The sequence below is a fragment of the Bombina bombina genome, chromosome 5 (assembly GCF_027579735.1).
Source record: "Bombina bombina isolate aBomBom1 chromosome 5, aBomBom1.pri, whole genome shotgun sequence".
Lineage (NCBI taxonomy): Eukaryota > Metazoa > Chordata > Amphibia > Anura > Bombinatoridae > Bombina > Bombina bombina.
In genome coordinates this window covers 218,121,121-218,146,968 of record NC_069503.1, presented here as the reverse complement: position 1 = coordinate 218,146,968, position 25,848 = coordinate 218,121,121, and the positions used below count along the sequence as shown (strand labels likewise).

Below are 25,848 nucleotides of genomic sequence, written 5' to 3'. Positions count from 1 at the left end.
ATTGGCTGTCTTTATTTTATCCCTCCCTCTCTAGTGACTCTTGCGTGGAAGTTCCACATCTTGGGTATTTATATCCCATACGTCACTAGCTCATGGACTCTTGCTAATTACATGAAAGAAAACATAATTTATGTAAGAACTTACCTGATAAATTCATTTCTTTCATATTAGCAAGAGTCCATGAGGCCCACCCTTTTTATGGTGGTTATGATTTTTTTGTATAAAGCACAATTATTCCAATTCCTTATTTTTTATGCTTTCGCACTTTTTTCTTATCACCCCACTTCTTGGCTATTCGTTAAACTGATTTGTGGGTGTGGTGAGGGGTGTATTTATAGGCATTTTGAGGTTTGGGAAACTTTGCCCCTCCTGGTAGGAATGTATATCCCATACGTCACTAGCTCATGGACTCTTGCTAATATGAAAGAAATGAATTTATCAGGTAAGTTCTTACATAAATTATGTTTTTTCAAATAAATCATGCAATTAAAAAAACTTTCTAATATACTTTCATTATCCAAATGTGCACATTTATTTAATATGCACACTTTCTGAGGCACCAGGTTCCTACTAACCATGTGCAATGATACAGGGGTTGAGGAAATTGGATTAATTTGCCAGCAAATATTCTACTGCTCATTTTAAATTCAAACAAAGTTATTGCATTGTCTTTTTATTGTGTATTGGTCAAATATTCAATTATACTCTATTTAGTAGTCCTTTAAGATAATCTTGCAAAGCATATAAAAGATACATTTGAAGTACTCAGTATTGCATTTCAGATTTTAATGCAGACATTTTGAGTTTGCATCAAGAATTTTCTGTTACCTCTTACAACAAATTGCACATACAACTATTGGCTACATGAGTGTCATTAATCACTTTGTCTAGATTTTTGCAATGCCTAGGGCAGAAACAAGAACTAAATACACCACCGGTCATAACTGATCACTACATACACAATGTGATCCTCCGCCATTTGCCTGGGATGTAGTGTGTACAGTAGAAGTGTTTTACAAAGTGTACTCAACTACAAGAATGCTTATTTGCAAGTTAGAAATCTGAGACTGTAAATTTCACTTTGTATGCTTTCACTTCTTAAAAGGACATTAAATATCTGTTGCTTTTGTAAAAAAAAATTTTGCTTTTCTCACACTCTCTAGAGAGGCCAAAAAAGCAAATCCTGTAACCTGCAATTCAAATAGCAGGTTTATGCAATATACAACATTTTGTAAACCTAGGGTTATAGATTTTTGCTTTTTGGCTTTTCTAGACAGTATAGTACAAAAACACAATTTTTAAACAAAAACAAGAGGTATTAATGTCCCTTTAATGCAAATGTGTATTGTTTAAAAATATAGATAATCCCTTTATTATCCATTCCCCAGTTTTGCATAATCAATACTGGGATATTAGTATACTTATCACCTCTGTGATTACTTTGTATCTAAGTCTCTGAAGACTGCCCCCTTATCTCCTTATTTTTGACAGACATGCATGTTAGCCAATCAGTGCTGACTGCTAAATAACTACACAGGAGTGAGCACAATGTTATCTATTTGACATACGTGAACTAGCACTTTCTAACTGTGAATAGCTGTCAAAATGCACTGAGATAAGAGGCGTTTTTCAACGGTTTAGAAATCAGTTTGATCCTACCTAAGTTTAGCTTTCAAAAATGAATACCAAAAGGTCAAAAAAATTTGATGATAAAAGTAAATTTGATTGTTGTTTAAAATTGCATGCCCTATCTAAATCATGGAAGTTTAATGTTGACTAGACTGCCCCTTTAAAATGATCTTATCCAAGTGTATAAAATGTCTGCCTTCCTTCATACATTACTGAATTCGTACTCATCAAAACCAAAAATTGCTGCTTTGTAAGTGTTTCGATACACTTAAAATATAATCAGGAAGTTAATATGTTGTTGTTTTTTCACAGTAAGAGAAAAAAGAAAAAGCCTGTATATTAATCACGTAAGTAAATTACAATTTTTAAATTAATTTATAAACAATTATTGTCTCTACGCTGTTTATTTAATTTTTACTTTTTTTTATTAAGAATCTTTATGGAGGTGACTTGATTAAAGCCATTTATTTAATTTTTTGTGTTATTTTCAGTTAAAAATCACAGTTAATTCTCTTGAAGTGAAGACATGGGGGTATATTTATCATAGTGCAAGCAGACATGATGCAATGTAGCGTATTATATCTGCTGCACATTGATACATTCTTTTGAACTGCTTGTGCAATCCAATTGGCTGCTAGCTGGGGATGTCAATCAACCCGATCGTATTAGATTGGGTTGATTTCTGTCCGCTGCCTCAGAGCAGGTGGACAACTTATGGAGCAGCGGTCTTTAGACCGCTGTTTCGTAACTTCTGTTTCCGGCGAGCCTTTGACAAGGGGCATCAAGCTCCATACAGAGCTTGATAAATCGGCCCCATGGTGTCCACTGCAGCGCTGAGAAGCTTATAACACATAATGACAAGATTTTAAAAATAAAAACAAACCTAAAAACACAACATTCAAATAGCATCAAACCATAAACTGTTTGTCCTAAACTGAAATGATTTAAAGGGACAGTAAACAGTTTTAATAGCAACACATGTCTTGTTATTACAAACAATATAATATCCTTTTTACTGCAAAGGGGACAGCTTTGAGCTACAAAAGGACTTAAATCGGTTCTTTAGAACTTTAAAACTTAAAAGCTTTTTTTCTGAAATGCCTGATGTTGTTAGTGGTGGGAAGAGAGATGTTCACACTATAATTGATAGAGCATTGAATTTGAACATACTAGGTCTTTCTAATAAAAGTGTATTTACACCTGTGCAGGTAAATCCTGGGGTACAAACATATATACAACTGGTACAAAATGATATTGTAGCTTTGGATAAAAAAACTGGGTCGCATAATAATTATTTAAAGTACAATAAGAATTTTACATCTAAGGATAAATGTGCTTTGGATAATTTGAATAAAAACAAACAATTGGTGGTGAAAAGTGCGGATAAGGGTGGGTCAATTGTGTTATTGGACAAAAAATATTATGTCCAAGAAATCAAAACACAATTATCTGATATCAATGTATATAAACAATTGACCCACAACCCTATCTTTGAGATTAAAAAGGAGATTGAGGCCTGTGTTCGATTTGCATTTAATAATGGCATTATTGATAAGGATGTGAGAAGGTTTTTACTAGAATCTGAGGACATCACTCCAGTGATGTATACTCTGCCAAAAGTGCATAAAAATCTGCAAGCACCTCCTGGCCGCCCAATTGTGGCCGGCATGGGCTCAGTATTGTCCAAGGTATCAATATATTTGGATAAGGTTCTTAGACCTTTTGTTAATTCTAATTCATATATCCAGGATACACGAGATTTTTTAGCCAAATTGCGTGATTTGCATCTAGGGGATAATAAATGCATTCTTTTTAGTCTAGATGTGACATCGCTGTATACAGCTATCACACATGAGGCAGGGATTGGAGCAGTAGAGAAAGTTTTGAGTGAATCTGATAGATACACCACATCACAGGCGGAATTTATTTTGCAGTTACTTAATATTATTTTAAGGTGTAATTATTTTCTTTTTGAGGACAATTATTATCTTCAGCTCCAAGGGACCGCCATGGGTTCCAATGTCGCCCCCACATACGCAAATATTTTTATGAATATGTTTGAGGAACATTTTGTTTATAACAATCCTTTATTTTTATCATATGGCGCCACCTGGTGGCGCTATATTGATGATGTGTTTGGGGTGTGGGGGGGCGACATTGGAACCCTGGTAAATTTTGTGAATGAATTAAATGCAGCAACTAGTCACATCAGATTTAAGTTAGTCTTTAGTGAGGAGAGTGTTGTATTTCTGGACACAGTTGTGTCAAAGTGTAAATCAGGTCTAACTGTGGACCTTCATAGGAAAGACACAGATTGCAACACTCTCCTACACTATAAAAGTGCACACCCCCCTTCACTGGTAAGATCTTTACCCAGGAGCCAGTTTTTACGTGTAAGGCGTATTGTGTCTGATGAAACATTGGTTAAAGACAGGCTTAAAGAAATGGGGGATCGCTTCCTACAAAGGGGGTATCCATGTGAATTAATTGAGACTGAATTTAGGAATGCATTAAATACCCCTAGAGAGTTGTTATTGGAAAAGAAAAAACCTATGATGGATGATAATAAAAAAAAGCCCTAGACTAGTGTTTGTAAGTCAATTTGCCCCTTGGAATCAACAGGTTATGAAGATTATTCGTAGGCATTGGCACATTTTGAGCACGTGTAATCCTAATATTCAAGAATTTAAGATTCCCCCTATGCCAGCTTTTAAACGAGGAAAAAACATAAAAGATGTTCTGGTACGGGCAGATATTGGTCCATCTAAGAGACCAGTTCAAACTTATTTTGGGAAGAAAAATCTGGGTAGTTTTCCCTGCTTAGGGTGCTCAAATTGCAATAGTATTATTAAAGGGCCAACATTTAGTCATCCAAGTACTGGCAAAAAATATTTCATTAAGGGACATTATACCTGTAATACTGATTTTGTGATATATTTGATTAAATGCCCATGTGGGCTGGGTTATGTGGGCGAGACCACCCAGTGCGTCAAAGAACGCATAGTTCAACACAAAAGTAGTATTAGAACCAATAAAAAGGATGCCCCAGTTGCCCATCATTTTTTGTCTGCAGGGCATAATTTAAGCCAATTAAGGTTCCAGATTTTGGAACAAGTACAACATTCTAGAAGAGGGGGTGATAGAATTAAATTGTTACAAAAACGTGAAGCATATTGGATTTATGAATTAGGGACATTATCTCCAGGGGGCATGAATAAAGAATTAGATTGGTCAATTTTTCTGTAGAAATCTAATTTTTATTAAATAAAATGTTTACATCTATCTTTGCTAAAATTTAGTGTAAAGGAATAAGTTAAAATCATACACTGCCTGAGAGTCTGCACTGTACATTGATATATTTTAGACTATGTATTAATTCATTGCTGGATAAGTAATAGTTAAATTAAAATTATTTAGATAAGTGTGATGTTTGTAGTTGACCACATGGGGGCAACATTCGGTTGTTAATGTTATACCTGACTTTTCAGGTGTTACAATTAGCTGTGCAGGTGTGACTTATTTTGGGTATATAAGAAGTGAATCAGTGTCTGTTTGTTATGCAAGATTAAGGACTTGTGTCCGAAACGTTGCTGATTTTTTGATCTTGGCTCAATAAAGTAAACTATTCATTGAACTTGGTGGTGCGACTACTATCTCTTGTTACATTTACTGGGGGTATTTTGCAGTGCCCCTGTGATTGCACACCTTGGATCCCAGGTGCTGGACTCTGAGAACTTATCCTTTTTACTGCACTTATTTTTCAATATCCAAACTCCACCTACTATTTGCCTTATTTGGAGGAGCCTATCTGGGATTTACTTTACAGACAACAAGGCTAGCCACAGTCATAACGTTAGCTTAAAGTGCATTGTTTTGCAGTTGTTATCTGATAAAGCCAATTAGGGATATATATGTAACCGGGTTAGCCTTGAGAAGTCAGCACGGTGCATATCAAGTTTTGAGAGTTTCGAAATAGCTCAATTGTCAGAGCTAAATTACATGAACAGGGGGCAAAATATAATATTAGTGAAAATAAGTTGCAAAGTTGTTTACTGTCCCTTTAAAGAGACATGAAACCCAATTTTTTTTCTTTCTTGATTTAGACAAAGCATACAATTTTAAACAACTTTCTAAATTACTTTTGTTCTTTAGGTGTCTTTTGTTGAAAAGCAGGGACATAAGCTAGAGCACAATATGGCAGCAGTTTTGCAAGAATGTAATCAATTTGCAAGATCACTAGATGGCAACACTATTTCCTGCTATGTAGTGATCCAAACACCTTCCTAGGTATCTCTTCAACAAAGAATACTATGGGAACAAAGCAAATTTGATAATAGAAGTAGATTTGAAACTTTTTTTACATTGTATGCTCTGTCTGAATCACAAAAGAAAATGTTTGGGTTTCATATCCCTTTAATGCTGTGTTCTCGGGGTCAAATTCTGTTTATTTTAAATGGACATACTTGTGCAAAACTGGCATGATGTAATTTGTATCAGGAAACATGTTTAGCAGGAAGCACGTGTATTCTGCTGTATTAGCTTTAGTTTAAATGTAAACAGCCTTTGCTTCATGTTTCGTTCAGATAAAACTATTCAAGTTGTTTAAATGCCATTTTTATATGGATAACAGAAATAATTTGAGTAAATGTCCTTTTAAAGGGACAGTCTACACTAAAATTGTTATTTAAATAGATTCCACAGCTTTTCTCAGTCACTACAGACAGCCTCTTAGCACATGATTTCTCCATTATTGGTGTGTCCGGTCCACGGCGTCATCCTTAACTTGTGGGAATATTCTCTTCCCCAACAGGAAATGGCAAAGAGCACAGCAAAAGCTGTCCATATAGTCCCTCCCAGGCTCCACCCCCCCAGTCATTCTCTTTGCCGCTCTGAACAAGTAGCATCTCCACGGAGATGGTGAAGAGTATGTGGTGTTTAGTTAAATTAGAGCATCTCCGCGCATTACTTAAGGAAGTGCTATCTACTCTGGATGATTGTGACAATCTGGTCATCCCAGAAAAATTGTGCAAGATGGACAAGTTCCTAGAGGTCCCGGTGCACCCTGATGCTTTTCCAATACCTAAAAGGGTGGCGGACATAGTGAATAAGGAGTGGGAGAAGCCAGGCATACCTTTTGTCCCTCCTCCTATATTTAAAAAATTGTTCCCTATGGTCGACCCCAGGAAGGACTTATGGCAAACAGTCCCTAAGGTCGAGGGGGCGGTTTCTACACTAGCCAAGCGCACGACCATTCCCATTGAGGACAATTGTGCTTTCAAAGATCCTATGGATAAAAAATTGGAGGGTTTGCTTAAAAAGATTTTTGTACAGCAAGGTTACCTCCTTCAACCTATTTCGTGCATTATTCCTGTCACTACAGCGGCGTAGTTCTGGTTCGAGGAACTGGAAAAGTCGCTCAGTAGGGAGACTCCGTATGAGGAAGTCATGGACAGAATTCACGCACTTAAGTTAGCTAATTCCTTTATTTTAGACGCCGCTTTGCAGCTAGCGAGGTTAGCGGCGAAAAATTCAGGGTTTGCAATTGTGGCGCACAGAGCGCTCTGGCTAAAGTCTTGGTCGGCAAATGTATCTTCCAAGACAAAATTGCTTAGTATCCCTTTCAAAGGTAAGACCCTTTTTGGGCCAGAATTGAAAGAGATTATTTCAGATATCACTGGGGGAAAGGGCCATGCCCTCCCACAAGATAGACCTTTCAAGGCTAAGAATAAGTCCAATTTTTGTTCCTTTCGCAATTTCAGGAACGGAACGGCGTCCAACTCTGCAGCCTCTAGACAAGAGGGTAACGCTCCCCAGACTAAACCAGCTTGGAAACCAATGCAAGGCTGGAACAAAGGTAAACAGGCCAAGAAGCCTGCTGCTGCTACCAAGACAGCATGAAGGGGTAGCCCCCGATCCGGGACCGGATCTAGTAGGGGCAGACTCTCTCTCTTTGCTCAGACTTGGGCAAGAGATGTTCAGGATCCCTGGGCACTAGAAATAGTCTCTCAGGGTTATCTTCTAGAATTCAAGGAACTACCCCCAAGGGGAAGGTTCCACATGTCTCACTTATCTTCAAACCAAATAAAGAGACAGGCATTCTTACATTGTGTAGAAGACCTGTTAAAAATGGGAGTGATACACCCAGTTCCAACTGTGGAACAAGGTCAGGGGTTTTACTCAAATCTGTTTGTAGTTCCCAAAAAAGAGGGAACTTTCAGACCAATTCTGGATTTAAAAATTCTAAACAAATTTCTCAGAGTTCCATCGTTCAAAATGGAAACCATTCGAACAATTTTACCTACAATCCAGGAGGGTCAATTTATGACTACCGTGGATTTAAAGCATGCGTATCTACATATTCCGTTCCACAAAGATCATCATCAGGTTTGCCTTTCTGGACAAACATTATCAGTTTGTGGCTCTCCCATTCGGGCTAGCCACTGCTCCAAGAATTTTCACAAAGGTGCTCGGGTCCCTTCTAGCGGTTCTAAGACCAAGGGGTATTGCAGTAGCACCTTATCTGGACGACATTTTAATCCAAGCGTCGTCTCTTTCCAAAGCAAAGGCTCATACAGACATTGTTCTAGCCTTTCTCAGATATCACGGGTGGAAGGTGAATGTAGAAAAGAGTTCTCTGTCTCCGTCGACAAGAGTTCCCTTTTTGGGAACAATAATAGATTCTTTAGAAATGAAGATCTTCCTGACAGAAGTCAGAAAGTCAAAGCTTCTAAACGCTTGTCAAGTTCTTCGCTCTATTCTGCAGCCTTCCATAGCTCAGTGCATGGAAGTAGTAGGGTTGATGGTTGCAGCAATGGACATAGTTCTTTTTGCTCGAATTCATCTAAGACCATTACAACTGTGCATGCTCAAGCAGTGGAATGGGGACTATACAGACTTGTCTCCAAAGATTCAAGTAGACCAGATGACCAGAGACTCACTCCATTGGTGGTTGTCCCAGGAACACCTGTCTCAGGGAATGAGTTTCCGCAGACCAAAGTTGGTCATCGTGACGACCGACGCCAGTCTATTAGGCTGGGGCGCGGTCTGGGATTCTCTCAAAGCTCAGGGTCTATGGTCTCGGGAAGAGTCTCTTCTTCCGATAAACATCCTGGAACTGAGAGCGATATTAAATGCTCTCCAGGCTTGGCCTCAACTAGCGAAGGCCGGTTTCATAAGATTCCAGTCAGACAACATGACGACTGTAGCTTACATCAACCATCAGGGGGGAACAAGGAGTTCCTTGGCGATGAGAGAGGTGTCCAAAATCATCAAATGGGCGGAGGATCACTCCTGCCACCTATCTGCAATCCACATCCCAGGAGTAGACAACTGGGAGGCGGATTATCTGAGTCGTCAGACTTTCCATCCGGGGGAGTGGGAACTCCACCCGGAGGTGTTTGCCCAGTTGACTCAATTATGGGGCATTCCAGACATGGATCTGATGGCGTCTCGTCAGAACTTCAAAGTTCCTTGCTACGGGTCCAGATCCAGGGATCCCAAGGCGACTCTAGTGGATGCATTAGTGGCGCCTTGGTCGTTCAACCTAGCTTATGCGTTTCCACCGTTCCCTCTCCTTCCCAGGCTTGTAGCCAGGATCAAACAGGAGAAGGCCTCTGTGATTCTGATAGCTCCTGCGTGGCCGCGCAGGACTTGGTATGCAGACCTGGTGAATATGTCATCGGCTCCACCATTGAAGCTACCTTTGAGACAGGATCTTCTAGTACAAGGTCCATTCGAACATCCAAATCTAGTTTCTCTGCAGCTGACTGCTTGGAAATTGAACGTTTGATTTTATCCAAGCGTGGGTTTTCAGATTCTGTGATAGATACTCTGGTCCAAGCCAGAAAACCTGTAACTAGAAAGATTTACCATAAAATATGGAAAATATATATCTGTTGGTGTGAATCCAAGGGATTCTCCTGGAGTAAGATTAAAATTCCTAAGATCCTCTCCTTTCTCCAAGAAGGTTTGGATAAGGGATTGTCAGCGAGTTCTCTAAAAGGACAGATTTCTGCTTTATCTGTCTTGCTACACAAACGACTGGCAGCTGTGCCAGATGTACAAGCTTTTGTACAGGCTTTGGTCAGAATCAAACCTGTTTACAGACCCTTGACTCCTCCCTGGAGTCTAAATTTAGTTCTTTCAGTTCTTCAAGGGGTTCCATTTGAACCCTTACATTCCATAGATATCAAGTTACTATCTTGGAAGATGCTGTTTTTGGTTGCTATTTCTTCTGCTAGAAGAGTTTCTGAATTATCTGCTTTGCAGTGTGATCCACCCTATCTGGTGTTCCATTCAGATAAGGTTGTTTTGCGTACCAAGCCTGGTTTTCTTCCAAAAGTTGTTTCCAACAAGAATATTAACCAGGAAATAGTTGTTCCTTCTTTGTGTCCGAATCCAGTTTCAAAGAAGGAACGTTTGTTACACAATTTAGATGTAGTCCGTGCTTTAAAGTTCTATTTAGAAGCAACAAAGGATTTCAGACAAACTTCTTCTTTGTTTGTCGTTTATTCTGGTAAGAGGAGAGGACAAAAAGCTACTGCTACCTCTCTTTCTTTCTGGCTGAAAAGCATCATCAGATTGGTTTATGAGACGGCAGCCTCCTGAACGAATCACAGCTCACTCTACTAGGGCTGTGGCTTCCACTTGGGCCTTCAAGAATGAGGCTTCTGTTGATCAGATATGTAAGGCAGCGACTTTGTCTTCTCTGCACACTTTTGCCAAATTCTACAAATTTGATACTTCTTCTTCGGAGAAAAAATTTGATGCTTCTTCGGAGGCTATTTTTGGGAGAAAGGTTTTGCAAGCCGTGGTGCCTTCTGTTTAGGTAACCTGATTTGCTCCCTCCCTTCATCCGTGTCCTAAAGCTTTGGTATTGGTTCCCACAAGTTATGGATGACGCCGTGGACCGGACACACCAATGTTGGAGAAAACAGAATTTATGCTTACCTGATAAATTACTTTCTCCAACGGTGTGTCCGGTCCACTGCCCGCCCTGTTTTTTTAATCAGGTTAGAAAAATTTCTTTCTCTATACACTACAGTCACCACAGCACCCTATAGTTTCTCCTTTTTTTCTCCTAACCGTCGGTCGAATGACTGGGGGGGCGGAGCCTGGGAGGGACTATATGGACAGCTTTTGCTGTGCTCTTTGCCATTTCCTGTTGGGGAAGAGAATATTCCCACAAGTTAAGGATGACGCCGTGGACCGGACACACCGTTGGAGAAAGTAATTTATCAGGTAAGCATAAATTCTGTTTTTTTATTTGCTTTTCACAACAGGAGGCTGTTAGTTCATGCGAGCCATATAGATAACATTGTGTTCATGCCCGGGGAGTTATTTAAGAGTTAGCACAACACAGCACTAAATGCAAGTCAATAGATAATAAATAAATAAAAAGTCATGTGATCAGGGGGCTGTCAGAAAAGGCTTAGATACAAGGTAATCACAGAGGTAAAAAGTATATTAATATAACTGTGCTGGTTATGCAAAACTGGGGAATGGGTAATAAAGGGATTATCTATCTCTTAAAACAATAAACAATTATATTGTAGACTGTCCCTTTAACCAAGTTAACTTATGTAATTTTCCTTTTAACGTAAGGCTGAATGCTGAATTGCTTTCTCCCTCATTACCGTACAGCTCTTTTTGTGTCTGTGCCTTTTCTGATACTGCAAAATCCTGCCAAGCCCTGGAACCGCACTGAAAGGAAAATGTTTCTGCTAAAGTTGGATTTGATCAGGACTTGGCAAACAGTGAAAACTTTAGACAGTGGTTTGACTGTATTGGGTACCAAAATACCCTTTAACATTCAGTACTGGAAATTCTCTATTTCATTCACAAACCTGTTCTCTGGCTTTACTCTTAAATACATATATAATATTAATTAATCAATTCATTAAAATGCAGGACATATTTCTGTCTCTAATCCTATTAATTTTTGTACTATTTATACCAAAACTGAATCACATTTTTTTTAATGATGTTTGAGTCTTGTATCATTTAGTGCAATATTGAATGGCAGAGATGTTTTGAGGTGCTGGGTTCGTAAATTACATGACATTGCCTGTCATTCCTTGTCTAGGTGGAATGGAAAAACAATATTTTCTTTTTAAATGGGAAGAGTCCACAGCTGCATTTATTACTTTTGGTAATTCAGAACCTGGTCACCAGGAGGAGGCAAAGACACCCCAGCCAAAGGCTTAAATACCTCCCCCACTTCCCTCATCCCCCAGTCATTTTTTGCCTTTCATCACAGGAGGTTGGCAGAGAAGTGTCAGAAGTTTGAAAGATAGTCTCTTATGGAGGGTAGTACTTTTCGAAATGGGACTGGAGTTTTAAGTAATTCTGTCAGCCTTTCAATGAGAGCATGGATGAAAGTTAGAGTCCAGAGATGCAGGGAGTGTTGTCTCTGCGAAACCATCCCGACTCATGTTAACAGCTCCTTGACAATCAGCGTTGACGAGTTTCGCTGCCTGTCTTTATTCACTTAAGTCCATGTCAGAAGCGATGCTACTATCTGTCACACTTGAAGGGTCGTATTCCTGTTCCACGGCGTAGATTCCGGTAAGATTCCGGAAAGAAGTAAGGGTCCCAGTGGGATTCCTTTTATCCTATGGAATCAAGGGTTAATATCTCCTGTGGGGGGTTATTGAATAGGGGGGACTTTAATCATGTTTATAATGTGATTCTGTCTGCTTATATGTAGTGATACTTGTGCTCAGGGCTATTCAGAACATAACGGCCTTATCATCAGACTGCACGGTTCTTTTGGACTGGCGCACCTTTTTTGTTAAGCTTACATGGTGCACCGCGTGACCGGGTTTGGTCACGTTGTACTTCCATTTCTGTACTCTGACCGAGTGACGTTGGAGAGAGTCTATTCGTTGGTTGTGTGGTTCAAAGAAGGTGGAGAGTGCCACAGCCATTGGGGGTGTAAGGTGCCGTTTAGATTTTGTCCATATTTGCAATCTCCAAGTTATGGAGGATTCAGATTTTTTAGAGACGGACATCTCCGACTTGGCGTATACGTCTTGTGAGGAGTATGAAATGGCCCGGGTTATCCATGCCCATCAGTTATGTTCCGCTTGCTATGCTAGAGTACTCTCTTCCCCCGATTCAGGGAGCGTAGAGTGCGTTGAGCCATCTGCCCCTGAGGATTCCATGTCCAGTGAGGCGCGTGCCCCAGAACTTTCTCTTGCTACACAAGCAGGTGTCCCTAGGGCCGTTACTCTTCTGGAAGACGGATTGTTTCCTCCAGAGGTTATGGCATGGTTCCACATGGCCATATCTATGGCGCTGATGCATTTATATCTCCCAAGAGAAGTATTTCTAAGATACTGTCCGTGTTCTGTTCACCAGGGTCCGTTGAGCGTGAGATCGCCTGAGTCAGTTTGACCTTTTGAGGAAGCTATGGCCTCTGAGGCTTCAGGGCCCCTCCCTCGGGGCTGCGGTCGTCCATCGATCCGGCGGGGGAACATTTTGCCTTCCGTTATAGACTGGTACGCCTCCGTGTACTACTAAGGCATGTTTTTGTGGTGCTGGACGATTCCAGTCCTACTGGGCCAAGGGATCCTTAGTCTTCTGTGCCGGAGTGCAAATTGGGTTAGACGTATGGGGATGATGCCAATCTCCTTTACATCTCCATTTTTCTTTTCTTTTAAGTATCTGTTCTAGTTCTGAGCTTAGGAGAGTGGGCCTCTATTCGGCTTTTCCCGTTGGCGTACCCATTCTCCTTGGGCGTTCACCCGCGTGTGCTGCCTTCATTTTATTTGATTCGGTTAGGATGTGTTTAATTTGATTTTACGAAGCTCATGTTGGTTATAGTTTCTGTTTTTGGGAACGTTTCTTTTCTGGAACTGATACTTGTGATTTTGTGGTTGCGTGGGCACTTCCTCGGAAGTTGCGCAGTACTTTATAATGCATAGTTATTTTTATAGTTTGTTATTGATCCCTTCGGGGGCCTCGATTTACCTTGGACAGTTTTGGAGTGTTCTCGTGCCAGGCGGATCCTGGTCAGGCACTATATGCGGTTTCTTAAGGTTAATGTCACCCACGTTGTGCCGATGTACTGGTTACCCTGTCGGGTGCTGGGTCGTTTACTTTGATAAGTGTTCGTGTTTTTTCTTGTTGCCTCCATTTTAGAAGGAGGAGGACTACTTTGGCCCCCCTCCCATTCTACTATTGAGTGGGCCTCTACTGTGGCTTAGTGGTAACATGTCTGATTATCAAACTCAAGATTAGGAGTTTAAAACCCACCCCCATGTGCTACACTTAGGGGTTTCCGGGATCGGAGTCTGCTGAGGCTCATCATGTGAGGCCTTTGGCCTTGGAACCAAGGTTTCTCCATTCCCATTGGATTTGTAGGTTTGGATGACCTCTGAGTGTCGGGGGTACCGGATGGATAGCAATTTCGTTTTCACTCTTGGTACCTTCTAGATGTCTAATTTTTGTGACTTATCCCAGGCACCTCTCGTAGGTTGCTGGGGCTACTTTGTCCCTTTCTCGGGTGGTCGGGTCATCCGTGTTTGGAAGTCCGGGTATGTCCTTGTTACTTCCTCCTTTAATATGTTGCACGCTCCCCTATAAGAGCGCAGGGGTTCTCCCCTTTTGTTTTTCCCTGGCATTCTCCCCTGGTCGACTTGTCTACCAGGAGTTGTGAGGCTCCCACTGTGTTTTCCTGTGAGGTACAGGATTTCTGGGAGACTGATCCTGTAATGGTCTTTGGAAATATTATCCTCTTCTCATCCTAAGAACTGGTTTGGAGCCTGTCCCTTGTAATCCCGTGGTCTTTAGAGGGGGGTGTTCCCTTTCGACTCTCTAAGAGATCTATCTCTTTGGGTTTACAGCAGAGGATCTGGGATCCAGTTGCACCTTCAGGTGCGGGTTGCCCTCTTCCTAGACCTGTTAAGGTGACTCTTTGGCCTTTTTTGGTCTGTATCTCTTTGAAGAGTCCATTGTCCAGGGACATTGGGATATGGGAGTGCACTGCAGGGTGCATTCCTCCGTATGTGATGGGATTCAGAGTCCGGCTCTGGATCGGTCCTAGGTGAAACCAGCTGCAGCTATTTGCACCTTGAATGTGTGCTCATGAGCTGTTTTAAAATCGGTTTCAAGCCTTTGGGTTCTACATCTTCCGCTTGTCCCTTCAGGGACGATTTGGTATCTGCCTGAGGGCTAGTTTTGCTGTCTTTCAGGCGAGATCTTACGGTTGTTGTCAGGGGCAGCTATTGCACCTTGATGTGAGCTTGTGGGTTGGTTTCAGCTGAGCTGTCAGTATCTTATTAATGGTGTTTACCATTTCTTTCTCTCTTTGCCAAGCCTCTGGCTGGGGAAGCGGTTCCTTTACGTTTACCCTCTTTCGGGGGGGTCTTGCAGTGTTTCAGTGTCCATGAGGCCTCATAGCTCTTTCTCTTCTTGTTTTCCGAGGGGTGCTGCCCTCCTTTGCATCCAAGTGATCATAAGGCTGGGTTCTGGTACTGGGACACTGTAGTTCAGTGTCCTATCTTCCTTGGTTGGGAGTGGTCCTTTTTCGGAAGGAAGCTGTGTAGGGGTTCTGTTTTTCTAAGGTCCTAGACGAGAGTTTCATCTAGATTTTTTTGCATTCTCTGTGGGATGGTCTCCCATATTGGCTTAGGGTCAGCTTTGCTGTCTTTAGGCTGGAGTTTGCGAGTTCTTGTTCAGAGGTGGCTATGTGTCACAAGATAGATTTTTCTCTGATGGGATACTCATCCATGTCTGCATGTTCCAAATTTTTTTTTTTCGGTTTATGTGGGTTTCCTACCCATGTTTGATGAGTTTAGCTACTGTGTCTGCTAGGCTAGGGTTAAGTGGGGAGCTTGTGGCACCATAAGTCGTATGGTGTTGTGTCAGGTATCTGAGGTTAAACCTTGGGGTTTGTGTTTCGTGGTCGCACTTGTTTAGGTGTAGTGTTGATCCCTGGTCCTTGCCCTTCTAGGGAGTTCTTCCCTGGGCGGCTGTCTTTAACAACCTTGGGTTCTCCTTAGTTGTTTCCCCCTCGGGGGTAGGTGTGGGTTCCTACTTCGGGGCAAGTGTTAGTTCGGTGTGATCAGAAAGCCCACGGGACTTGGCTCCTTGGGGGCTTTTTGTGCTCGATGGATCTAGGGATCTGAGTGGTCTTTAGCTTGGCTTGTAGGTTATTTAACTGATGGGCAGTTACTGGGTCCTTTCAGGTTTTTAACCCCTCGTTCTCAGTGTTCAAATTTTTTGTGGGGTGTTGGTTTATTTCAGGCTGTGGTGCCCTTTTTAGGCTGTGGGGCTGTGGTATTTGTTTTTTGTTCTTCTAGCACCTTTTTCACCCTGATATTTCTCCTACTGTTCCTTGTTCCCTTGGCAGAATGACTTAGGGATGAGGGAAGTGGGAGAGGTATTTAAGCCTTTGACTGGGGTGTCTTTGCCTCCTCCTGGTGGCCAGGTTCTGAATTCCCAAAAGTAATAAATGCAGCTGTGGACTTTTCCCGTCAGAAGAAAAGAAAATTATCAGGTATGCATATTTTTTTTTTTTCCAATTTAAACTGCCATTAAATTTAAAAAGATAGCTAATCCCTTTATTACCTTTCCGCAGTTTTGCATAAACAACACAGTTATATTAATACACTTTTTACCTCTGTGATTACCTTGTATCTAAGCCTCTGCAGACTGCCCACTTATTTCAGTTCTTTTGACAGACTTACATTTTAGCCAATCAGTGCTGACTCATAAATAACTCCACGGGAATGAGCACAATGTTATCTAAATGGCACACATGAACTAGCGCTGTCTAGCTGTGAAAAACTGTCAAAATGCACTGAGATAATAGGCGGCTGCCTTCAAGGGCTTAAAAATTAGCATATGAGCCAATCTAGGTTTAGCTTTAAACATAGAATACCAAGAGAATTGATTATAAAAGTAAATTGGAAAGTTCTTTAAAATTGCATACCCTATCTGAATCATGAAAGTTTAATTTTGACTAGGCTGTTCCTTTAAATTGAAAAAATAACTTGCTGTCGATCCTGAAAATCTATGTGTTTAACCACACTGCACACGCATACACTACCCACTCACGTACACGTGTACACACTGCACATTCATACACTACCCACACACGCACACGTGCACACACTTCACATGCATACACTACACATATACACTACCCACACACATTTCTGTGCACACACTGCACATGCATACACTACCCAAACACACATGCACATGCACACATTGCACATACATACACAATCCACACACGTACACGTGCTCACACTGCAAATGCATACACTACCCACACACGTACACGTGCACACATTGCACATGCATACAATACCCACACATATACATGTAGCCACACTGCACATGCATTCGCTACCCACACACGTGCATGTGCATACACTGCAAATATATACGCTACCCTCACATGTACATGTGCCCACACTACACATACATACACTACCCTCACACGTACACATGCCCACACTACACATACATACACTAACCCACACACGTACACGTGCCCTCACTACACACACACTGAAACTCTCTACTACATATCACCAACACCTAGTTTTTGACCCTTAATGTTCTTATGTATGCGTCACATGATAAGAATACATCTTTTATGATGTATCATTAACTCATATGAGTTAAAGTGATGTTAAATCGTAGCGTAGCCCTTTACCAGTGATATAAATAAAAGGGACTTTCAGTTATGAAGTATAAAAAAACTTCATGCTAAAAGTTCCTTTATTTGCCTGTAGTTTATGCTGAGCTGAGCGCCTTCAGCCGCCCACAGAAAATGCTATTTATTTAATTCCTGGTGGTGAGAGTTCATGATCCATTACTCCTGGAAATTACTCTTCCTTACCACTAGGAGCAGGCAATGATTCCCAAGCCCCAAGAGCCCTATAAAACCCCTCTCACCTCACACATACCCCTGTCTTTAATTTCCCTCTGCTGACGGTGGTTGCCTCTGTTTCTGTAGTTTTTATAAGCTATCTTTTTTGTCTTTACGGCGTGTACCATATTGGTTTCTTCTTTCTTTTACTTTTACAGATATATCTAATACAGTGTGCCGTTGCATCTAAAAAGGCACCCTTCAAAAGTTCCCACTGTTCTTGAACCGCAGTAATAATAGTTTGCCCTTATAAATAGTTGTTTAGGCATTCTCCCAAGTATGAAAAATCAGCCTTCCGGGAGTCTAAAACTTTTGTTTTAGTCTGGGTGGACAGTGTCTGCTCATGAATACTAAACCAAACAGATTGATGGTCACTGAATGGTCAGATTGATGGTCACTGAATCTTAAGTTACTCACCTACAGACACATCTGAAACTGTCAAACATTTATACATCTATTAAAGCAGCAGACATTTATCCAATATAGTATAATTCAGATCAATACCTATATATCATACACACATATATACATATATATATATACACATACATGCTGTCACTATAACCTCATATAAAGACTTAGTAACAGCATTCCCACATGTCTGTAGGTAACTTGAGTTCAGACGTCTAAAAAAAATAAAAGACTAGGGCCTAGATTTAGAGTTGGGCGGTAGCCGTCAAAACCAGCGTTAGAGGCTCCTAATGCTGGTTTTTACCGCCCGCTGGTATTTGGAGTCAGTCAGGAAAGGGTCTAACGCTCACTTTGCAGCCGCGACTTTTCCATACCGCAGATCCCCCTACGCCATTTGCGTATCCTATCTTTTCAATGGGATCTTTCTAACGCCGGTATTTAGAGTCGTGGCTGAAGTGAGCGTTAGAAATCTAACGACAAAACTCCAGCCGCAGAAAAAGGTCAGTAGTTAAGAGCTTTCTGGGCTAACGCCGGTTTATAAAGCTCTTAACTACTGTGCTCTAAAGTACACTAACACCCATAAACTACCTATGTACCCCTAAACCGAGGTCCCCCCACATCGCCGCCACTCTATTAAATTTTTTTAACCCCTAATCTGCCGCTCCGTACACCGCCGCCAGCTACGTTATCCCTATGTACCCCTAATCTGCTGCCCCTAACATCGCCGACCCCTATATTATATTTATTAACCCCTAATCTGCCGCCCCCGCTATCGCTGACACCTGCATATTATTATTAACCCCTAATCTGCCGCTCCGTACACCGCCGCAACCTACATTATACCTATGTACCCCTAATCTGCTGCCCCTAACACCGCCGACCCCTATATTATATTTATTAACCCCTAATCTGCCGCCCCCAACGTCGCCTACACCTACCTACAATTATTAACCCCTAATCTGCTGACCGGACCACACCGCTACTATAATAAATGGATTAACCCCTAAAGCTAAGTCTAACCCTAACACTAACACCCCCCTAAGTTAAATATAATTTAAATCTAACGAAATAAATTAACTCTTATTAAATAAATTATTCCTATTTAAAGCTAAATACTTACCTGTAAAATGAATCCTAATATAGCTACAATATAAATTATAATTATATTGTAGCTATTTTAGGATTAATATTTATTTTACAGGCAACTTTGTATTTATTTTAACCAGGTACAATAGCTATTAAATAGTTAATAACTATTTAATAGCTACCTAGTTAAAATAATTACAAAATTACCTGTAAAATAAATCCTAACCTAAGTTACAATTAAACCTAACACTACACTATCAATAAATTAATTAAATAAAATACCTACAATTATCTACAATTAAACCTAACACTACACTATCAATAAATTAATTAAATAAAATACCTACAATTACCTACAATTAAACCTAACACTACACTATCAATAAATTAATTAAATACAATACCTACAAATAAATACAATGAAATAAACTAACTAAAGTACAAAAAATAAAAAAGAACTAAGTTACAAAAAATAAAAAAATATTTACAAACATTAGAAAAATATTACAACAATTTTAAACTAATTACACCTACTCTAAGCCCCCTAATAAAATAACAAAGCCCCCCAAAAAAAAAAAAATGCCCTACCCTATTCTAAATTAAAAAAGTTCAAAGCTCTTTTACCTTACCAGCCCTGAAAAGGGCCATTTGCAGGGCATGCCCCAAAGAATTCAGCTCTTTTGCCTGGAAAAAAAAACATACAATACCCCCCCCAACATTACAACCCACATACCCCTAATCTAACCCAAACCCCCCTTAAATAAACCTAACACTAAGCCCCTGAAGATCTCCCTACCTTATCTTCACCACACCGGGTCCCGATCTGTCCAGAAGAGCCTCCGAAATCTTCATCCAAGCCCAAGCAGGGGCTGAAGAGTGACGTCCATCCTCCGGCTGAAGTCTGGATCCAAGCGGCAAATGAAGAAGTCAATCTTCGGGAAGAAATCTTCATCCTATCCGGGCAGAAGAGGACATCCGGACCGGCAAACATCTTCATCCAAGCCGCATCTTCTATGTTGTTCCATCGAATGACGAGCGGCTGATCTTGAAGACCTCCGGCGCGGATCCATCCTCTTCGTTCGACGTCCAACTGAAGAATGAAGGTTCCTTTAAGGGACGTCATCCAAGATGGCGTCCCTCGAATTCCGATTGGCTGATAGGATTCTATCAGCCAATCGGAATTAAGGTAGGAAAATTCTGATTGGCTGATGGAATCAGCCAATCAGATTCAAGTTCAATCCGATTGGCTGATCCAATCAGCCAATCAGATTGAGCTTGCATTCTATTGGCTGTTCCGATCAGCCAATAGAATGCGAGCTCAATCTGATTGGCTGATCCAAATTGAACTTGAATCTGATTGGCTGATTCCATCAGCCAATCAGAATTTTCCTACCTTAATCTTGGATGACGTCCCTTAAAGGAACCTTCATTCTTCAGTTGGACGTCGAACGAAGAGGATGGATCCGCGCCGGAGGTCTTCAAGATCAGCCGCTCGTCATCCGATGGAACAACATAGAAGATGCGGCTTGGATGAAGATGTTTGCCGGTCCGGATGTCCTCTTCTGCCCGGATAGGATGAAGATTTCTTCCCGAAGATGGACTTCTTCATTTGCCGCTTGGATCCAGACTTCAGCCGGAGGATGGACGTCACTCTTCAGCCCCTGCTTGGGCTTGGATGAAGATTTCGGAGGCTCTTCTGGACAGATCGGGACCCGGTGTGGTGAAGACAAGGTAGGGAGATCTTCAGGGGCTTAGTGTTAGGTTTATTTAAGGGGGGTTTGGGTTAGATTAGGGGTATGTGGGTGGTGGGTTGTAATGTTGGGGGGGGTATTGTATGGTTTTTTTTTCCAGGCAAAAGAGCTGAATTCTTTGGGGCATGCCCCGCAAATGGCCCTTTTCAGGGCTGGTAAGGTAAAAGAGCTTTGAACTTTTTAAATTTAGAATAGGGTAGGGCATTTTTTTTATTTTGGGGGGCTTTGTTATTTTATTAGGGGGCTTAGAGTAGGTGTAATTAGTTTAAAATTGTTGTAATATTTTTCTAATGTTTGTAAATATTTTTTTATTTTTTGTAACTTAGTTCTTTTTTATTTTTTGTACTTTAGTTTTGTACTTTATTTCATTGTATTTATTTGTAGGTATTGTATTTAATTAATTTATTGATAGTGTAGTGTTAGGTTTAATTGTAGGTAATTGTAGGTATTTTATTTAATTAATTTATTGATAGTGTAGTGTTAGGTTTAATTGTAACTTAGGTTAGGATTTATTTTACAGGTAATTTTGTAATTATTTTAACTAGGTAGCTATTAAATAGTTATTAACTATTTAATAGCTATTGTACCTGGTTAAAATAAATACCAAGTTGCCTGTAAAATAAATATTAATCCTAAAATAGCTACAATATAATTATAATTTATATTGTAGCTATATTAGGGTTTATTTTACAGGTAAGTATTTAGCTTTAAATAGGAATAATTTATTTAATAAGAGTTAATTTATTTCGTTAGAATAAAATTATATTTAACTTAGGGGGGTGTTAGGGTTAGAGTTAGACTTAGCTTTAGGGGTTAATACATTTATTATAGTAGCGGTGAGATCCGGTCGGCAGATTAGGGGTTAATTATTGTAGGTAGGTGGAGGCGACGTTGTGGGGGGCAGATTAGGGGTTAATAAATATAATATAGGGGTCGGCGGTGTTAGGGGCAGCAGATTAGGGGTACATAGGTATAATGTAGGTTGCGGCGGTGTACGGAGCGGCAGATTAGGGGTTAATAATAATATGCAGGTGTCAGCGATAGCGGGGGCGGCAGATTAGGGGTTAATAAAGTTAACATAGTGGTCGGCGATGTTAGGGGCAGCAGATTAGGGGTACATAGGGATAACGTAGCTGGCGGCGGTGTACGGAGCGGCAGATTAGGGGTTAATAATAATATGCAGGGGTCAGCGATAGCGGGGGCGGCAGATTAGGGGTTAATAAGTGTAAGGTTAGGGGTGTTTAGACTCGGGGTTCATGTTAGGGTGTTAGGTGCAGACTTAGGTAGTGTTTCCCCATAGGAAACAATGTAGCTGTTTTTTTTCAGCTCAAACAGCCCCATTGTTTCCTATGGGGGAATCGTGCACGAGCACGTTTTTGAAGCTGGCCGCGTCCGTAAGCAACGCTGGTATTTAGAGTTGCAGTGGCGGTAAATATGCTCTACGCTCCCTTTTTGGAGCCTAACGCAGCCCTTCTGTGAACTCTAAATACCAGCGGTATTTAAAAGGTGCGGGAGAAAAAAAGCCAGCGTAGCTAACGCACCCCTTTGGCCGCAGAACTCTAAATGTAGCCGTAGGTTATTAATTTTGAAATAGATTGGACATTTTAAATTGACTGTATAGCTACTTGTTTAATACAGCAGGCATTTATCCAATATAGTATCAGTTTCAGATCAATATATATATATATATATATATATATATATATATATATATATATATATATATATTTGTTTTTAATATGATCTGTGTATTTTAAATTATTATGAAGATTTAGGCACAGCATTCCCAAATGTCTGTAGGTAAACATGAGTTCAGCTGCCTTATGTGTATTTAGTTGGCTCAGGGGCAATTAACAGTTTTGTGCTAATTACTATATTCCTGGCTTTAGTGATGCATATCTGACTTTATGTACAGAATGTCGTCTCCAAACATCCCATGATGTATGCTAGCTTGGTTGATTATCACGTCCCTGTTATGACCTCATGTGGAGTAATGAGCTAAATCAATTTAGAGATTTCAATGTTTGTTCTTTTTAGAATTTCTGTCTATTTCTTTTGTTTTACAAGTCTGTGTTTCAAACCAGAGGGGGGTTGTTTTACAAACAGTTTCACAAATAAAATGAGCTATTGGTCTTATCATATATATATGTGTAGATAAAATATACATTCATATATATTATTTAATAACACTCACAGATATCCTTACATAAATCCCCCTTCTAATTTTAAATAGATGTAGGACACATGTATTTGAATTGGCTTAAAGTCAATGGTACTTGGTGAGTGTGTTGACAGTATGCATTATAGACAGCCTTCAATGAAGAGAGTCCGTTATTTTTGAGCCCTTGTGCTCATTAGATAGGCATCTTTAAACTACAATATTTCTTCAGTACATTTGGGGATATTACACTTCATTCTCCCTCTATGACTTGTAGTTGGGATCTAGGATGGCACGCTCGCAACTGATTAATATTGACCCATTTATCCATAAAAGTATCATTTTTAGGTATCCTAATTTTATAGGCAAGCCTCCCTCCACCTCCCACCCTGGTGTTTACCCTAATATATAAACACCTCCTAACAGCAATTAGGTGCAGCTGTCGCTAACGAACCAGGTTAGAGACAAAAATTCACACTCACAGCCTCTGTACTGACATTTTACCATATTCTGTTACACTCTCCCAACCCTCATTTTCTTGCCACACACTTCACCCACTCTCAGTTTACCCTGCCTTATATCAGACTTATTTCCCTTACCTTTCGTGTCTATCACCTCTCCCTTAGATTGTAAGCTTGAGAGCCTTTCTATCTGCAGGACACTTTGTATTTAAAGTGAACTACTTCTGATTGTGCTCAAGGGCAGGGCATTCCTCTCTTTTTGTATAACTCAATTATTGCACCTACAACTGTAATGTACCCCAATACTGTACTTGTTTGTTTGTGTTTGTAATGCATCCTTGTAATGTTTTACTATTACTTGTATAGCGCTGCGTAATCTGTTGGCGCTTTATAAATACCTGATAATAATAATAATAATAGACAACGCAAGATATTTTGTCAGTAACCACAAAAGGACCCTTCCATGATGGAAAAAATTTCTTCCAAAATTATAAAGATAAACTTTAGCATTTATTTCATATTCCTTTTTGGACGTTTTGAGAGCATAATAGGTTTTAGTGGCAGTTGCTGACTTTTCTAAGTTCTTTTGTGCAAATGCAAAGACATATTGCAGGTGCTTCCTTAACTTCTCCACATATTGATGTGTATTGGCAGCATTTAACAAGTTCTGGTCTGATGTACGGTACAGTAGATGCTGAGGTAGAACCATTCTTCTACCAGTCATCAATTCAAAAGTTGACATCTTTGTAGCACTACTTGGAGTTGCTATTAATGCCATTAGGCCTAGAGGTAATTTTACATCCCAGTCTTTACCCATTTCACTCACAAACTTGTTGTGGATTTTCACATTGGACTGGTTGTAATGGCATACACCACCACTTGAGGCAGCTCTAAATGCAATATGGAGCTTTCTTTTGACCCCTAGTATTTCCCACATCTTGGCCATCACTTTGCTAGTGAAATGGGTTCCCCAATTGGATTAGATTCTCTGGGGTAAACCAAATCTGGAAAACACGTTGTTGATGAGCAATGCTGCGCATGTTTCAGCACTATTGTTAGGTGCACTGATGCACTCTACCCATTTAGTGAATAGGCATGTCACTGTCAACATGTATTTGTTACCCCTTGATGACCTTGTTACTGGACCAATAAAATCAATTTGTATATCTGACCATGGCATTACCATCCCCCTTTTCTGCAATTGCGCTCTATGCATTGGTGCAGTGGGTTGTAACTGTGGACAGATTAAACAACCTTGACAGTAGGTTTGAACATTCTTCAACATATGCGGCCAGAAGACGTAGTGACACAATATTTCATACGTTAATTTGGCACCACAATGGCGAGATGTGGAGCATCATGGGCATTTTGAAGCATGAGACCTCTGAATTTGGTGGGTACCACCCATTGCTGGATGCCAGTTTTGGAGGTTCTAATTAACAAACCATCCTGTAACTTGAATTGTGATTTGGATTTCATTAAGAATATAAGATCTTCCTTGCCAATACCGTCCTCTTTTGAGATGGGGTTGCTTTCAGGATTTTCTATGTGTTTATAGAAGATTCCTACAATGGGGTCTTCTTTTTGAATAGTGATCAGGTCCTCACTAGGAGAATCCTGACTCCATTGTATCAGGTTAGGCTCACTCTGTTGTTTAGCCTGATTTCTGGTAATGGCTTCTACCAGAATTGCACCCATTAAGTGGTCGATATTAAAGGACCAGTCAACACAGTAGATTTGCATAATCAACAAATGCAAGATAACAAGACAATGCAATATCACTTAGTCTGAACTTCAAATGAGTATTAGTTTTTTTTTCTGACAATTTTAAAAGTTATGTCTTTTTCTACTCCCCCTGTACCATGTGACAGCCATCAGCCGATCACAAATGCATACACGTACCATGTGACAGCCATCAGCCATTCACAAATGCATACACACTTATTCTTGCACATGCTCAGTAGGAGTTGGTGACTCAAAAAGTTTAAATATAAAAAGACTGTGCACATTTTGTTAATGGAAGTAAATTGGAAAGTTGTTTAAAATGGCATGCTCTATCTGAATAATGAAAGTTTAATTTTGATTGAGTGACCCTTTAAGGAGTTCTCCAGTTATGGCTCCTTGTTTGGCTAATAAATCCGCAAGATCATTGCCTTCCTTTTCCAGTGTATGGTTAAATCATTGGATACCACCAGATTATCAATATCGCAGAACAACTTGCCATGTTGGACTGGTTTGTTGTTAGTTTTCTGTATGCCATTTCTTTTCCACGTTGTCAGGTATTTAACAAAACTGTCACGCACGTAATTTGAGTCATTAATGATCACAAATTCATGAATATCGTGTTCAATAGCCATCTCAATAGTTTTTAGAACAGCAGTTAGTTCTGCGACTTGACTGAATCTTGGCCCAATGTTGAAACCTACTGTAATGACTTGTATAAGTCCTTCAAGATATGATAAA

The 25,848-nt window shown here is 40.2% G+C and overlaps 1 protein-coding gene across 1 annotated transcript in view; it reads left to right on the top strand.

The window, feature by feature from the left end:
• Positions 1-25,848, top strand: part of CCNY (cyclin Y) — a 428,167-nt gene that overhangs the window by 284,082 nt on the left and 118,237 nt on the right. Inside the window, exon 3 of the mRNA XM_053713846.1 lies at positions 1,942-1,976. Within this exon, the coding sequence (XP_053569821.1) occupies positions 1,942-1,976 (35 nt within the window). The remainder of the gene's footprint in view (positions 1-1,941; positions 1,977-25,848) is intronic.